Source organism: Chenopodium album, chromosome 21 (genome assembly GCF_948465745.1).
Source record: "Chenopodium album chromosome 21, dcCheAlbu1.1, whole genome shotgun sequence".
NCBI lineage: Eukaryota > Viridiplantae > Streptophyta > Magnoliopsida > Caryophyllales > Amaranthaceae > Chenopodium > Chenopodium album.
Genome location: NC_137854.1, coordinates 14,928,232 through 14,946,634, shown reverse-complemented (window position 1 = coordinate 14,946,634; position 18,403 = coordinate 14,928,232). Strand labels below are relative to the sequence as shown.

At 34.5% G+C, this 18,403-nt stretch overlaps 1 protein-coding gene across 1 annotated transcript; it reads right to left on the bottom strand.

The window, feature by feature from the left end:
• Positions 1-10,751: 10,751 nt before the first annotated feature.
• On the bottom strand, positions 10,752-18,351 carry LOC145603163 (uncharacterized). The gene is made up of 15 exons (XM_081659289.1): positions 17,793-18,351; positions 17,241-17,417; positions 17,001-17,125; positions 16,767-16,905; positions 15,142-15,291; positions 14,991-15,044; positions 13,897-13,992; positions 13,760-13,819; positions 13,473-13,547; positions 13,174-13,227; positions 12,906-13,007; positions 12,252-12,821; positions 11,980-12,111; positions 11,525-11,632; positions 10,752-11,160 (listed from the first exon to the last, which is right to left on the bottom strand). The coding sequence occupies exons 1-15, from the start codon at positions 18,201-18,203 to the stop codon at positions 11,011-11,013; spliced, it is 2,403 nt and encodes an 800-aa protein (XP_081515415.1). The 5' UTR covers positions 18,204-18,351; the 3' UTR covers positions 10,752-11,010.
• Positions 18,352-18,403: the final 52 nt, after the last annotated feature.

Sequence of the window (18,403 nt, the reverse complement as noted above, 5' to 3'; positions counted from 1 at the left end):
GTGGGGAAATTTTGGGGATGTATGGGGTATTTATAGGAGAGAGCGTGGCGTAGGGTTAGTTTTAAGATTGGGCCTCATAAAATTAATGGGCCAATTAAGAAAGTAAAGTGGGTTTGGTTTGTTTGTGGGACATAAATTATTGAAGAAAAGTTCATAAAAAGTTCTTTGTAATAAAATTGTTCATCAAACCCAAAAATAATTTGAAACTTTTGAAATTAAATCCGAAAAAATACAAATAAAAATTATGAATAAAATATAATATCATTAATAATATATTTAAAAATACGGGAGATTACAATCTACCCCTCTTAAAAGAAGTTTCATCCCGAAACTTAGCACAAAATCCCTTAAATTGCAAAACGTTTGCATAAAGCCATTTCAAAATTTTCAAAATTATCTTGCTGGAATTTCAATTGTGTCATAATATCGACACTAGTACGGTAGTACCTTATCACCATCCCAATTTACGTAATTCACTAGATACGTTAATATTAAAATAGCTATGAAAAGCATAAAAACACCACAAAATAGCATAAAATAGGGCAAAAGGCGCAAAATTATACGCATTCTACCCTCCTTAAAGAACAAGAGTTACGCCCTCGTAACTCACCTCATTAAAAAAAAAACTCAGGATATCTCTTTCTCATATCATCCTCAGCCTCCTAAAGGGCTCATGTTCTTCCTCACTTTTCGGGTTTACCAAATTATCATTAAAAATAACAACCACAAACTTATTTAAATGCTCATGGAATACTCAATTCATCAAGTCCATAAAGATTGCAGGTGCATTTGTCAACCCAAAAGGCATAACTGTAAACTCATAGTGCCCATATCTAGTCCTAAAAGCAGTCTTAGGTGTATCCTTATTATTAATAACTTTTAATTGATGGTACCCCGAACGTAAATCAATCTTGAAATACACACTAGCTCCCTTCAATTGATCAAACAAATCATCGATCTTGGGTAGTGGGTACTTATTCTTTATTGTGACATTATTTCAACTCCCTATAATCAATCCACAATCTCATGCTGCCATCTTTCTTCTTCACAAAATACATCCAAAACTCATTCACAATTGGCACATCTTCCACATTCACTTACTACTCATTTCCAAGTCTTGCACACAACAAAAGAACAAAGGATACCCCTTTATCTACAAGTTTTGACAACTTCAACGCAGAAATAATCCCAATACCATTTGGTTTCCCAAAATGTCTGTAAGACACAATCTCCCCCAAAGAACTCCTTAAGTGAACCTTCTTTATCTCACAATCAATCTTAGCTTATAAGTGGCTAACTAATCTATTCCTAAAATGACATAAAGGTCACCCAACTTAAATTCTATAAGATCAGATGGAAAATCAGTCTCTCCAATCCTCAAAGGTAAACCCTTATGTATCTTGGTGCACCTCACAACCTAACTAGTAGGCAAACTAATATGCAAGTCAATCGAATTTGGTTCAACTAGTCCTAATAGCAGCAGCTAAAGCATAGTTGTTAGCCATCCTCCTTCTCTACCTAGAAATGTAACACACCCTTAGGCCGACATCGGCGCGAAAGAACTCCACTTGCTTAATAAATCACATTCATGATCATCAAATATATATATTAAGGTAGAAAGGTGGACACGTCCACACAATCGTCCCTAATAAGTCACTTTCAAAGGAAATGATTATTTATTTTTAATCATTCCTATGCACACGAAAATTAAATAAAATAATTCCCTTGATTCAATTCCACCAAAATTCATGCATCAAGTGCATAACATCATCAAATTAACACATGTTAGTAGACACATAATTACATGCTTCACAGATTCAAATTAAATCATTTAAACATTTCACATTGCACAAAGAATCCTATTCCATTCCATATTACATGCTTTAATCCTTAAACATGATACTATGTGATCACTCAAGTTTGCACCATTACATAAAACATACATAAATTAAATAACTTGCATGATCACTTCATACATGAATAAAAGCATAAAGTAATTAATTACAATGCATACAGAAATAAATAATCTATTCTATACGCCCTTCCTAATTCCACCCAAGTCTCACCGATTAATAAAATAAGCACACTAGTTAGGAATAAAATAAATAATCAAATTCATTTTATTTCAAAATAACTAAATAATTTGAAAATATATAAAACAAATAAATAAACTTTTTTTATTAAATGCCGAAATAAATATATTAGAATAAAATAATTTTTGAAAACCTAAGTTAACTTTAAATAAGGTAGTTAAATAAACTCATTAGATTTAAAACGTTAGGCGCCTAAAAACTTTAAATTGGCTTTAGTGGTAATTAAATCGAACCTAAGCTCCCAGATACCACAGTGTAACTTTAAATAAGGAAAAGCTTTTTTTTTTCTCTTCACGTGAGGGGCACATGCATAACCTTAGTGTTAACTAAGAAGTACACTTCTATCCTTTTTATTAGTAACATAATGTGTCAATCTCATTTTCAATTTTTGTGGTTAGATGCTGCACATTGTCGCATTAATAAACTCAAAACAATTATTTTGATGCAAGTAACCATTTAACATACCTGTGAACATCTGACATTAGGGTCTTTGTATCCATAATTACAAAACACGGTGTGCATAATTACAGCAATGAAACATTATAATATTCGAACGCGATCATTTATTATGTAACTCAATCAATTTATGAAATATCAATCAGATTTAGGTGAGAATTGAACTAGTCAATTACTGTAGCAAATTCAAATAGTGAATAATTGTATTAGTAGTAAACAAATTATTCATAACAAATTAAGGACTAAGCTAGAGCATTTGGGTATTGATTGTTGAGTATAAATTATACCATGTCAGTGAGATTAAAAGAATAAATTAAAATAAAAAATTTATTCTTTTAATTTGATGCACAAATATTAAAATTGTACAGTTTGTTTATAAGCTTAAGGAATTGTCATTTACATGCAATTCTGACGGGTATTTTATTTTAACCAATGGATTCTAACCAATGGACAAAGATGAGTTTCAATGGATTTTAACCAATGGACATAGATGAGTTTCAATGGTTATTTCAAAATACCATGTGAATGAGTATACCTACTCGGCTACTCCTCATTTCTTATCATTTCCTCTAAGCAATGAAACTGTAGTACATGGCTAAGAGATAAGAACAAACTTGCATTTACATTTTATCTTTACCTTACATAGCTCATTCCAAATTCCAAACCTACTCCAATGGTAATACTGTGTACGCAAAATTTAATGATGAAAAAAAAATCAGCCCTTGAAAACATGTGATTTGATAGGACGATGATTCATTGATAACACTTTAAAAATACACTCTTATCTCATGATTTATCATAACTAGCCCTTAATTTTTTTTTTTTTTTTTTTTTTTACTTAACTAGAGTGCATCCATGCTAATACATGGGCTACATTGTTTGTATAGGTAGAAAGAAGAAAGTGGTATAATTTATTTTATTTTATATTTCCAATAACCTCCTTTCTCCAAAAAAAAAATAAAAAAATAAAAAAGTGCTCAAAGTTGCAGGATTGGATTTTTTAAGAAATTTGGTTAGAAGTTAGAAAAACAACTCTTAAACTATATAAAAGATTCATATTAATTTAAAGAAGTTTATATTCCTACCACAAAGATTATGGAACATACATATGTATATATTATTAGAAGACTACATTATGAGTTATAACAAAATGGTCTTAATTTTATATTATGTGATCTGACTTTCGATTAGTTTTTATTTTTAAGTTTTTTTTTTTTAAGATTTTCACATAGTTTTTTATTTTAAATTTTTTTTATAAGATATAGTTTAATTTATTACAGTATGAAATGAAAACAAACTTTGTTATTTACACTACAATGTAAATATATACTTCTAGTGTAAATAGTGATAATAATACTCACTCCTAATGTGAAAGTAGTACATTAGAAGAAACAAGAGTATTCCGATAGCCTAGTTAACTCAATCTCATTAGTTGCATTGCTAATTTTGTTTCATCATCAAATTTCGTTTACACAGTACCTACAATTATTTAACCTCTCTGATCCCTTTCTTTGCATGTATAACTTATTCTCACATTTACGGCGCCAAGCTTTGGGGTAATACACTAGTACTCCAATGGCATGCCCACTCAGTCAGTATTTAAAACCTAAACACTAACTACTCACTTTGCTCATTCAAAACTTACCACTCATTCACTGACTCATTCCAAATTCCAAACCTACTCCAATGGTAGTACTGTGTACGCGAAATTTAATGATGAAAAAAAATCAGCAGTATAACTAATGCCGAAGTTTGTTTTCATTGGTACGGTAATCCAAACAAAAGTGATGATAAATGTATTACATGCATTCCTTCATGCAACATTGTGATGTTGTCTTGTCCGTACTTATTTTTTTTCAATAATGTATACAAGTATATTTTGATATTTTAGCTTTGAACTTGCTCAAAGATGATTGTTTACTCAATATTTAAGCTTAAATAAATTAAACTAAAATATCAAAGCTATAAGAGCAACAAAAGGAAAAAAGAATAATAGCATGTAAGTAAAAGATCAACTAACAAAAGTGGTGGTAGGAACCTGAAACAGATATGATTAAATTAGAACTAAAAATTACAACATGGCCAGATGTCTTAAAACCTAAACAGGCTGGGGAATCCAATTAACGGAAAATAGTAGTCGGTGTTTTCATAATTTTAAGGGATTGGAGAGATGGTAGTCAAAAACATGTTCATAATGTTCCCTTAATTACATGAGTATAACTTTAAATGTTTGGGTGCCACAAGCACCTACTGGATATATTACCGAAAGTGGAGGTTCTTCCATATCCTTAAGATAGACATCCTCCTCATCACTGTCCCAAACTCCATTGATAGTAGCATCTTGTTCTTGTGGAATTTAGAATAACTTTTTATTATCAATCAATTTTTGGACTAAATCTTTGAATTTAAAGAATGTTCTATGGTATGTCCCCTTAATTGATGATATGGACAGTAGTACCTATATGTCCTCTTTAATGATTCAAATGGTCTCGGTTATGAGAGGTTGAATCTAACCACTCTCGGAGAGCATTTTGAACATGTTTGCATAAGATGTCCCAATTGGAGTGTATGACCTATTACTCTTTTTGGGTGTGTCATCAATCACTTGGAAAGAAAATGGCTTCCTCTCCATGGGTGGAACTTTATTTTTTTTCTGTTTGCTTTGAACCACCTTTACTTGTTCTTTTGCGACTTCGTAAGCCTCGCGTAACAAGACTATTCCTTCCCTTACGGATTGTATGAGGATCCATACTTCCTCCCTAGTTGCGGGTTCCTGTCCGATAGGGAACTCACTCATGGCATCGAAAAAGGTTTCCTCCTCTTCTTCAATGGCATGAATTTCTTCGTCTGGTTTAATGAGAGTTGAGGGGTTAACATGATTTTCCTCATCAAAAATAGCCAAAGAATCGGAAAGTGGTGCATTATTGATGCTTGGCTTCTTGCTTGCGGGGGGCAATGGAAGTTTATTATTGTCGATCAAGTCTTGGATAGCTTGCTTAAGCTTCCAAAAATTCTCCGTAAGATGGCCCCTGCCTTGGTGATACTTGCAATGTGCGTTGGGATTCCAGTTAGCCGTCCTCTTTTCGACAGGTGGATCCCCAAACGGTCCAATGGGAGTTATAATACCTTTTGCATGTAAATGGTCAAATGCGGTGTCATAAATCATACCAATAGGAGTAAAGTTCCTCCTAATTTGCTTCTTTTGTCCTTGATTGTTCATAGCGAGGACTTCATTCAGATTAAAAGTGCTAACATTGTTTGAGTGGGTGGTTTTGGAAGAAGAAGGATTGTCGTTCTTCTTTCCTTTCCAGCCACTGTTGGAGTTATTGTTAGCTAGCAGCTTTTTGTTTAGCTAGGTTGTCTTCAATATTAATCTCAATGTCATAGACGGCCTTAAAAGTGTGCAAGTTGTTTTGATACTTAAGATGCTTAGAGTACTTGTCTTGGAGGTTCATAATGAACATCCTTACAGATTCTTTCTCACTAAGCACCTCAATCATTCTTGCGGAAGAATCCCTCCACTTGTTAAAGAAAGAAGTAAAGCCTTCATTCTCTTTTTGTTTAAGAATTTCAAGTTCCCAATGATCAATTTCAACTTGAATATTACACTTGTACCTATGAATGAAAGCGCTTACAATTGATTCCCAAGTAGAGGTTTTCTCTTTGTCAAGAGAAAATAACCTTTGTTAACAAACAGTTTCTAAAGATAAAGAAAACAAAGAATGAAAGACTTTCTTATCTATCCCCTTAATATTCATTATTGTCTCGAGAGCTCTTAAGTGGAAGTAAGGGTTATCCGTTGCCTTGAACTTTGGGATGTCGTTGGCATTAAACTTCTACGGAAGAAGTTCCTTGTCCACCAAGACCCCTTGCGAACTAATGCCCTGGTATTTATAGTCATTGGATATCTTGCTCAAGCTATCTTGCATGAGCTCCATTTGTTGTTGCTTCGCAGGGTCATTGATTTGAAGACTTAAAGCCTTCAACACTTAAGTTACGTTAGCCAATTCATTCCTAAACTCGTTGACTTCTTCTTCTTAGCTTTCCTTTTTCGACCGATTGATTTGTCAAAAAGTAGAACTTGAATAAAAGTGTTGTCCTTGATTAGACGCCCTTCCTTTCTTGACCACGCACTGTAAATTAAACCATTTTTTGTTTTAATGACATGACTCAAATTGACTTTGAGCTTATGGTTTTAAAGCAAAAAGGCAAAAATAGGGTGCATATTTTTGGGAGTGGGTTCAAACAAGGGTTCAAACAAGTATTTTAATTGGAGGGTTAATATCCGACTTACCCCCCCTAAAAAATGACGGAAAACACGCGCATACAAGACTCTCTAGACATGGTCAAAGTGTGACATACATGTTAAGTGTGTGCTTTATTAGTGAATGCAAGTGACATGCTTTGAATCTTGTGTGTGACCATGGGACTAAGTGCTTAGACTCAATTACGGACTAAATATGGCTAAAGCCATTAACAAACTGGTCAAACTGATTAGCAAACTGTTTAATTAGACTCGTCGTGATGACTTGAGCAAAAATCAAAACTGTCGCCGCAAACTGAAGTTTGTCGCCAGACGTCAAAATTATCGCCATGCGACAAACAACAGCTTTTGGCGCCACAGCCCAAACTTCTACGGCATTGCTGGAACATTAATCTGGGACTGTTTTCAGTTTTTTTTTTTTTTTTTTTTTTTTTTTTACTCTAAAGGGACATGCTTAAAGTCGTACTAAGTCAGTTTGATTATTTTATTAGCCTTTAATTAATTCATTCATTAATTAGACAAAGTCCTTTTAGTCATTAATTGGTTTATTTAGTCTTAATCACAAGTCAAACAAACGGTTAGCACATATAGGTTATGCGCAAGCAAAGAATACACAAGTAGTCAAGTAGTCACAACATGATGCAATGAGTTTGCAACCTAACCATGGCTCTAGTTCTCTAAAGTTCAAGGATATAGATTAGTCAGAGAGGGTCCATGGTTATGAGTCCAGATGCATCGCGCGAAAGCCTTACCTTTGGAAGGGTAAAAACTTGCTTCCACGGTTTGGTGGATTCACAAACTCAGATGTACCCGTCGTTGCCAGGAGCGTTCAATTAGGTAGATGGAGCGTGAACCCCCAGAGGGTTATGGCCATATGTAGAACACATATGGGTTTCAGAAAAGAGAGAAAAACTCAATCAGGAAGTAGAATCGAGGCAACAGTGTTAGAACCAGTCAAAACAAGAAGGCAGAGTTCTGGCTCGGTATTAGAAGAACTTGGCGCCAGACTACAGAGACTGTCGCCACAAAAGTGACCCTGTCGCCAGGCGACAGAACCACTTTACAGACAACAGGCTCTGTTTTCTAAACGCTAGTTCCTACATGCCTCAGCAGGTATCTGTGTTCTTAGAATTTTCCAGTTTTCGCAGTATTATTTCGATTTTAGTTGTGAAAGATATTTCTCAAATTTCCTACGTGTAAAAATCCTATGTTTTTTACTCATTTCGGATGGTCTATCCAATGATGACCTTTTTTATGCATATAACAATAATGTAAATCAAAATTACGCACATGAAATACTTAGAACTTTTCGAGTCTAATCCGCTAATTCTAAATCATTGCCAAAATAAATTTTAGGAATTAAAATAGAAATCCTCCCCAGTGGAGTCGCCAAAAACTATAGGGAATATTTCAAGCATTACCCCAAACTTGAACCCCACTGTGTTCATACACTTAAGTATAGTGGCGTCCAAAGAGAAGGAAAATAGGGCAAAAGAGTTGCCAACAAGTTTTAGGAACTTGTAAACCGTTCACATGGTGAAGGTTACACTCCTTAACAATCCATGAGATCGTCAACTCCAATAGGTCTAGAACCAATCAGGGTTCGGGGATGAGGGTACAAATTCAATCTGAAAGAGAGAGAACCCGCCCTATAAAATAGGCCTCTACTTTATTCTACTTGAATTCATGTGCGCTTTCTGACTAACATGCAATCATTAAGTTAACCCTAAACCTGTTTAATCTATGTTGGTTGAATATTAATGCACAAATAAATCAATTATTGGCGATCACTTGAATTAAAATCATATTAGCCTAAACTAAAATTATTAATTATCTTTTCCTATTAAGGAAAAGTATATTTTGTTATCCTGGGTTGTAACCTACATTTATTCCTCCATATAATCCTTATTTTTATTTAAGTTAGCAATTTGTTCATTGATATAACTCCTACACATCAAGCATCGATGAATCCTAATAATCTTCCATTCTACTTCCATTGTTTGAGATTTTTCACTTCGAAACATTGACTAACCTTCTACAATCCACATCAGATTTTCCTAATAAATCAAATTCACAAAGAGCAGGCAAAGAAATTTATGACTAAATCAGTAAGTCAAGGCTGAGCATTTCTGTTATTATCGACATAAAAAAGAAAATCAACTTTTTAAAGAATATATTCTTTGGCCAGATATTTTGAATTATGTACTCCTATTACAAAACACGAGATCTAACTAAGAACCAGCTTAACTACGAGGATTCACCCATTTAATTGTACAAAATACATATAATTGCATCAGAAACAATGATTATGGAACCTCTATGATATTTTTATGATATAAAACACTTGTTTTTTATTAGAATGAGGAAATATGCTCCGAACAATATTCTTAATGGAGGATAAATTAGCAATACAATCTTTCTTTCCTAATCTTTTTGGAGATTGAGGAATAGGATGAGCAATGCAATATTATAGATTCCGGGAAAGAAGGGATAAGGAATAAAGATAGGCTTGGGAGATATACGACATATAAAAATACAATGACAATCATAAGTAACAGAGCCTCAATTGAAGTGTTCTGCATAGGGGCCAGTGAGCAAGTGGGATAATGGTATATACAATTGCCCTGAAAAATATCAATACCATAAATAGGTTTTACCCTTGATTTAAAGTGCTTTGACAAATAGCAACTTTACATAACTTTAGAGAGCCATTTTAATTTAGTTTGTCATGATCCAAGCTCAAATCACACAATAATTGTTCACATAAATTACCGAAATACAAACAAACAACAACAACAACGATTACAAATCACTTAATTATTGTTCACATAAATTGCTGAAACAAACAAGCAACAACAACAACGATCTAAGAACAAACAACAACAACGATTTAAGAGACATTCGGCTTCTAGTCATCCAGCAGCCATCCATCAGCCATCCAACCTTCAAGTCATAAATTACAAAAAATAGGTTTAGTAAAATGTAATGTATAATGCATGAAATCTTTAACTCTTTCTTACTATACTATATTATTGGCTTTAAAAATCAATTTATCTTAAAGATAAATATTGTGCATTATTTTTGCTATTCCTGATTTCTAGGCTAATTATTCCCCTTTGTATAATGTATATATCCATACGTTACTATTGAGAAAGATAACTATTCTAAACACATGCAACTATTCTAAACCTTCGTATAAAAGCCAAGACCCACACAAGTCGTCCCTCGTATAAAGCCTAGTCTAATGTAAATGCAAATTACAAATCCATTAGGGAAAAAAAAAAGTTAAGAAACATACGATGATACAAATTACCAATAGTCGTCCCTCTCGTCCGCTTCTAAATTGTTAATCTTCTCAACTTCGTTTGCCCGAATGAGCTTTTTCATCCTACGAAGGTTGTGATGGGATTGATCACCATCATATGGATCAATACAGCATTCCAAAGTTGCGGTCATTTCCTTGGAGTTCGTAACTATCACATTGCTAGCTGCTCAACAGAAGATGACTTTGAACCTAATTTTCGAATCTCATACGAAAATCATAAGCAGAATTAATTAAAGATTAACAAGAAATAGAGTCTTAACCATCTACGTTGCGGCCTAAGTGTAACAAATTATAATGGAAAGGGCAGGGCTTTGTCTAGCATTAAGGTTTTGCCTAGCATCCTTCACCTAGTTACCATCCCCTATTTTCCAAGCACAACTATCTAACATTTTTCTCTGCTTTGCAAAAGCTACGTATGCTTTAGTAGAAAGAATGGCCTCGAATTGGGGCCTCTCTCCCCTTATCCTTGGCATAAGAAGACTTAGGTTAGTTGATTGTAAGAAGACAATTATATTTTGTTGGGGCACCAGAAAAAGTCTCGTTCACGAATCACGAACCAATTTGCAGTTGAAAAGGGGAAAAAAATCTCACCACTACAATAATACAGTGAGACTCACGAAATGGAAGCTAAATGAAAATGAAAATCGGTTGAAAAATAAACATATTTGTATGTAATAATTATATTGAAAAAAGAGCTTTGGTTAAAAAACAGACATTATAACTGACATTCCAAGAGCTCTGGAGAGAAAAGGGAAAGCAGAGATACTCCTACAAAAATAAGAAAATAAAAACAAGTTGAAATGGAATTGAAGACGCAGACATCTGTTCAACACTTCAACATAAGCACCTGCGAAATTATGTGAACAAAATTATCATTTCCATGCCTTCTTCCCTCTGAACTGTTTGCCAGACGTCATCTTCTTTATCCTTTTATCTTCTCTAGATCTTGCAATCTTGCCTCTCTTTGCAGCAATAGGCATAAACTTCTTATGTTCCTTCTGTCGGTTGCTTAAACCACCCTTCTGTTAACCATCAAAATTAACATCAGCAGTAGAAAAAAGACTTCCATGAAAACCATGGGTGAAGCAATATAAAAAATTGGAATCAGCAAGATCAGTAAAAACAAGAATGGAAAAAATGGCACCCTAAACATTTAAACATCAATCTGCTGAGATTATCAATTCCCCTATACTAAATGACATAAACCAAAATTATTATCAGACGAGTACATCTAACAAAACATGAATTCAGCTTCTTCAGTACAGTCGTTATCATGAAGCTTTAAATTCAGAGTAGGCATTGGAAGCTTGCTTTCAAAACAAATAAATAGCCATGAGATTAACAAACAGGAAAAGAAAGACGGTAGGACCAGATGGATGGACAAACCTTCTTCTGTTTGACAGCAGCTTTAGACGTGTATCCTTCTCTATCCTCTCTTCCTGCCTTCATTAATGCAACTCTCTGTTCCTTGGTCATCTTTCTTCGGATATTTGCCTACAATCACAAAAATATAAGCAAATATAATTGGCTACAAATCATATAACACTATAACAGGCTTCTTTATACTCTCCAAATTTATTATAAAAGAGAAATAAATAATATTGTTCAGTGTACATAAAAGATCCACGGCATTTACAAATGAAAGATCAGTTTTTGCCTGCATCTTTTCACATCAAGAATTTTTCATATATGAAATGATTTAAAGGGTTCTAATGATTATATAACAGACTGGATTATATAAATCCTATTCAAGTTCATGGATTCTCTACAATTCATGGTTTCATCAAGTGGAAGAATAGATCCAAAAAGAGGGGGGCTAGCTAGCACGGAAAAATACTTACTTCAAGTGTGGAAGGATCAAGTGGCTTGAGGCATAATTGGTCTGCGCTTGGGATCTTGATAGTTGCTGACTTAGGATTTGTGCCCTTCAAAAATCCGTGTTGCGCGAAAGCAGATCTTGCATCCTTTTTTGCCTGATCAAGACAACAAAAGATATAATGAATCATGAGATGGCCACAGTTCTTTACACTATGAAAATACAATCTTGAATTTGGTGAGTAAATAGCACGTATTGCAGGTCAAGCCTGGTACAGATGATAAATTATCAATGTACCTGTAATACTCTTATTCGTTTAAAGTCTTCATTGGAATAAATGTGATCATCTGCTTCTGATGGGCGTTCCAACTTAGCTGCTGTCAATTTCTTCAGAGCTCGAAGACTAGAGTTAGCAGTATCCAGTTGTTGGTCTAAATCAGCGTATTTCCTCTTCCTTGCTCCTTTCTTATCATCACCCTCCACATCACTATCATCAGGTTCACTAGAGCTACATGATTCTTCCTCATCTTCAAAGTCATCCTCATCACTAACTTCATCTTCACTACCCTCTTCAACAAAAGTAGTCCTGTCTTCATTTTCCTCTTCAGACTCAGTTGAATCTTCATCTTTTGCATCATCTTCACTGCCAGAGTAGTCCATTGAATCTGCATCATCTTTCTCAACATCTTCGGATCCACTAATACAATTTTCATTCAAGTCACTATCTTCATCAGCATCTTCATCTGACTGCAATAGTTCTGAACCAGGGACACCCATTGCAACATTCACCTCTCCATATTCTTTTGGTTTAGCCTTCGAATTATTAGATCGTCCACGGTCTTTTTTGATAAGTAGTGAAGGGCAAATCTACAGACAGATAACCTTGTTACACACATTTATTTAGGGGAAAAATAGTGTACAGGTTAAATTAGAACATAAGGCAATGATTACCTCTCTAAATAAAGTGACTAGAGAGCGAGCAGCACTTGAAATTGCCTTTTCTTTTGATGTCTTGTACATCACAAGGTCTTGTAGCAAATCCTCATTCATCAACTAAAATACACAAATCAAAAGAAGATGTAATCACGATATGAAATTACAAAAGCATCTCAATGATGTGCAATTGTGCATTAAAGGAAAGTGGGATACACTTCTTGACTTTAGGGATTATGACTTTGAAACCGACATTGAGATCAGGAAACTTAAAAATGAAGAGTACCAGAGGCATGCGTAGACATATCTCTCTGACCACATTCAGTCCAACAGATATTGCCTGTCAAGTTTTAATGAGAAAAGGTTAATTCACGATATCAAACAAATAAACCGGGGAAAAAAAAAAAAAAAAAAAAAAAAAATTCATCATTGACATCCTAAGAACTATAGAATACAAACACAATTTAGATTTCAGAACACATATATTTAGATAAATGGCAAACAATTCGGATCTTAAAACACAACAGCACTATCTCTTAGGTTTCCCTAGCTCACTAAATCTAAAAGTTGACATACAAGCATTACCTCTGTTCGTGAACGATCGTGCACAAACTGATTTACAATCTGTTTGAATAGAGGTTCAACAGCGTCAGGCGGTACCTAATTGAGCCAAGAGTGAAAAAAACAGGTCAGTTTAACAAAACAAAACAATATGAATATTACAAATGCCAGCGAAAAATATTATTTGAGAGGGTGCGCCAGATTCAGAGAAAGGAAACAATGAAAAGAAGCAATCTAGATGCCACAAACAGACAATATCATGGTTCCTCAAAAAAAAAAAAAAAAAAAACTAAATAAATAAACAAACAGACCATATCATGGCAGGCTTGAACAGCAGCAGCAAGCAGATTAGTTATATCACGTTGATGAGGCTGCAGAAGTCAATGGAAAATGCAAATCAGATTATTATAGAAAAAAACTTACAAAGCAAGGTTACGAAAACACAAACCTGCACATATTTTTGGAGGTAGGGATAGAAGCTCAGCAAAATCAACTGGTGAAGACCAACTGTTCGAGCAATTACTTTCATCATCATCATCTTTATCTAAAGATACCAAAGGAAAAAAAAAAAAACATTTATTTTTAACATGAAATCGTCAAACTACTATGGAAATAACAGAATTTTCAAAAATCAAAGGTGAAGATGCCTGCAAATAGGATGAACTTTTTTATCTTAGATTGTCCTTCATCAAGATCGTACTCCATACTTGACTAAAGACAGAAGGCTTTTAGATAAGTAATTTAGAAGTGAATACCCAGAAAAATGTTTTTTTTGGCAAAATCCTACTCCCTCTGATCAAAGAGATAACAAACATAATTCAAATGAAGAGGAGAAGACCAGAGAGGATTTGAACAACTCTTCATCTGTTCAGATTATTAGAGAAATGCAATATTGTTTTGAGATTCAATTACTACAAGATTCCTAGTACTGAAAAATTTGTGCATAGTCACGTTTCAGAGTGGTAGATGAGAGTTTCTTGGCAGATTAGCACTAACCCAAGTATCCAGCCAAATGTTGCTAACCTTGCAGTAATTCAGCAGAGGTCCCTTAATATGCCATTTCTTTTGTTAATCCATTTATATCACAAATTATGGCGTAAAACTGGTAAGACATTACATGAACACAGTTTTATTATTATGAACTTACATGAGAGTTTTCCCACTCAGATGGTTGGAATAGCTAAAAGCTTTGCTGACCAACTAGTTTGCTTTCTTAGACTTAATTATTATGTAGTACAGTGATTAGAAAGCGTACACAATAACCACATAAAAGTCTTCCTGGAGTACTGCAACTATGCAACTCATAACAGCTCAAAACTGTTTGCAACTTCCTATTTACCAACCCCTCTCCCACATGGCACTAGCTGAGTCAATAATGGAGTTTTCTTTTGATTTCAAAGTTAAAGTGCTTATGAAAATGTCGATGGCATACATATAACAAAGACAAACATATAAAAAAAATGCTACACTAAAGGAAGAAAAACAGTATACATGACAAACATTGAGAAACTCAAAAAACATCTAAAGGGAACTTATACTAACCTCAAAGCGCTCATTGCAGCTTTGAAGGCGAGAAAACAGCTTCTCTGCAAACCCCTTAAGCAAATAAAGTTCAAACAAATTAGAGAAAAAACAGTGTGATGAAATTTAAATCAAAGAAGAAAGCAGCAAAGCCACATCAAACACAACAGACCTGTGCATCATTCAATTGTAAAAGCGGTGAATAGTAATTTGGACTGGTTTTCTCTAAACTCAACCGCTGCTTCTTTTTCATGCTACGCATCACACGTTGCAACTTAGCCTGCTTTTTCTTTTTGCTTGCTGTTGTGCCCTTATGGTGAGCCTGAAGGTACATGAAAGAGATGCATTAAAACAATATCTAGCTCGTAGGAAACATATAAGACAGCACTCTTAAAAGTCTTTTTACAAATACTCCCATTACTGCAAAAAGCACATTTCTAGTGAAAAGGTCAACAGGTGTTTACATAATCAAAGTCACAAGCCCAATTTTAACTAGATCTAGGAACACATGGGGAATTTTACAAGTGTAAAGATGAAACTTGGGAAGAGAATCAACTACTCAGGAAAGCTATCAAAATGAACAAGTCAAAGCTTGGCTCATCTGCAGGAGATGATGGGGACAGCATAAACTTTTTTACTTACACTTGTGGGTTATGAGCTTATGACTTACTACCTAACTTCCTTTTTACAAGCCTCATAACCAATTCAAAGCTCTCAAGCTCTTCCGCAATTCAGTTAGCAATTCATTGAACATCTAATTTCACTAGATAACTTATCTAGTTTAAATATGAATAAATCTATATCTTTTGGGCTTGCCTCAATTGGGAGGGTATTGGGTATATCAACTAATGAGGCAATAAGTCTGGTCTTTAATCTTATGCTTGGCTAGGAGTCAGTAAGCTTGGCCCTATAATCCTCCTCCCCCTCTTCCTATGCGAGGGTACTGTAGTCCCCAAGTGCCCCCCCCCCCCCCCCTTCTCTTAAAGGATGAGGTATTTGTTAACTGAAAAGGCCCAAACCCATCACTCTCCCTCTCTCAAGCCAATGCTTAACGGTCTTCATCTACACCAGTGTCTTTTTTATTTTTTTTTTATAACAGTCATCATCTACACCAGAGTCTCTCTCTCTCTCTCTCTCTAACCTATAATCCTCCGGGTATTCATACCAATGTTTTCTCTAGTTCAAATTTTTACTACATCTCCAAATTTAATTTGATATGTTCACCTTAAAAATCATTTGTTTGATTTTTCCAATTATCTTCTCTTCTTTCTTATTATATTGCTTAATTTTTTATTTTTTTTTTTTATTTTAAGGTTTCACTTATTTTATAATTCAAATATTACCAGATCTGTGAAATCATTTTTTTCGAAATGCTAGCTAATTTTAAGGTTTGCGATGAAGTTTAATTCTGTTCTCATATTCACTCATTTTCTGTATAGAAGCACTTCATTGATTATGGGTGTATCTAAAATCTAAATTATTTATACCTTCACGGATTCTTACAAATCAAAATAACACATTAGCCTTTGTAAATAATACCTGATTGGCTTATTGCCAAACCTTTTCTTTATCTGGATCCATAAATTGTCCACCCTTAATTAACCCCCCATTAATAATTCTCCAATAAAATCTACTCCCCAAGTCCCTAACTAGTAACCCCAATTCAAGCAAGGCCTGCATTTTACATAATTGGTACTATCCGGATAGCTATTCAAAGCATCGAGAAAAAGATAATGTTAACAATTTGTAATCCTACAAAGAGATAACAAAAAACTGTGACAAAAAGGCAATAATTACCTTATACACATCCTCTCTACCCAGAACTACTTGGGGTTGTAGAGTACAGGCCTCGTCTTCACTGCTTGATGCATCACTGTCATCATCATCTTTAATTTTTTCATAATCAAGTAGGAAGGATAGAGCAGCTATCATAATCCTGAAACAATTAGAAACATGAGTCAGACTATGCTTCCATGTCCACACTTATAGTGTCACATAGCTTTAACTTTTAAGGACACAAAAGGTGGTTACCGTGATGAAGGATGAAAGCACGCATTGCAAATTCCATTTACAGTTCTTTCATCAGACCAAACTTTCCTTCGGTGAAGATCACAAAGTGTGACAAGAGCCCTCTTTGCAAATGCCTCCTCCTCGCGCTATAGGAATATGCAAGAACATTCACACAAATTTTATTTTATTTTTTCCAATCGATTGAATTGCGAAATACGGATCATTATCATGTACACAAAATAATTTAAAAAGAATACAGACCTTTAACATTTTAAAAAGAACATTTTGAAGAGGCTTATTCTTAGATTCATCCTTGTGCTTTTTATTCATGCGCTGAATAAAACGAATGACATGTGAATATGCCAATTTCCTCAAATTCCTATCATCAAAAGTCTGAAGTTCCATGAACAATTCCAATGTCTCACCAATAGCAACAATCTGCAAACCAAAAACACGGTCACACTACTTACACAAGGTGATGACATATACATTATATGGTCACATTCATCAACCCATATTACATTATAATCATTCATAAACTTAATTAACAGTCTGTTCCCAGAAGTGTAGTAAACAGTCTTATTCTCAAACTACACAACTCAAAGCAGTCCCACTTCTACACCCATCGTAATTCCGCATCCGTTATTGAATTAAAAACTTTCCAACTGATCTTCATTACAATTTTTTAACTGGGTATATTGAGATTATGTTCAATAAAGTTTCCCAAAAAGATTACATTTTCACTGAAATTTCGCATATATCCTAGCTAATGAACATAACACAACACGAAATAAAATCGGAGAAATGTGCTACCTTACGATTCACCAAAAGGATGAGTCCCTGAGTAAGCTGGCTACGAAGCGAAGACGGCAACGACTTACCGGTACTACGAAGAAGATCAGCAAGCTGTTTGGGATACAACGACAAAAATTTAGGGTAAAAAGGGGTCATATGAGCCAAGAACAATGCCAAATCACCTAGTTCTTTAGCAACAGAAGGATCGGAAGAAACCCCACTAACAGAATTGAAACTAAGAGCAGCTTGTTGCTCAAAAAGTTCAAGAGATGATTTAAAATCCAGGTATTTTGTCTGTAATTCTGCCTCGTAACTTTCGGGATCACACTTCATTTTCGATTGAAGGGTTTGCATACTGTGTTTATCCGATGAGAGTCCGGCAGCTGCGATTGACTCTGATGAGTGGATGCGATTGTGAGGGGGACTCATGATTGAATTTTTTTTGATGAAATTAGGGTTGTGATTTTGGGTTTTTGGGATGGAATTGAGGATTGGGGGATTGAATGAAGGAGGACGATAAACCCTAGAAAAACCCTAATGTGGTGGAAATGGTGAATTTTGGCGGAATGGCTGTGATGGGCTTATGCTTGTCTTTTTGGCGGCTTGATACGTACGGTAGAAAATAAGTT

Excerpts from the sequence above, each read along its gene's own strand:
- LOC145603163 (XM_081659289.1), bottom strand. The coding sequence starts at position 18,203 with ATGAGTCCCCCTCACAATCGCATCCACTCATCAGAGTCAATCGCAGCT. Across the intron at positions 15,045-15,141 it reads TACAATTGAATGATGCACAG|GGGTTTGCAGAGAAGCTGTT; the intron begins GTCTGTTGTGTT and ends TATTTGCTTAAG. Across the intron at positions 11,633-11,979 it reads TTGATCCTTCCACACTTGAA|GCAAATATCCGAAGAAAGAT; the intron begins GTAAGTATTTTT and ends TTGTGATTGTAG.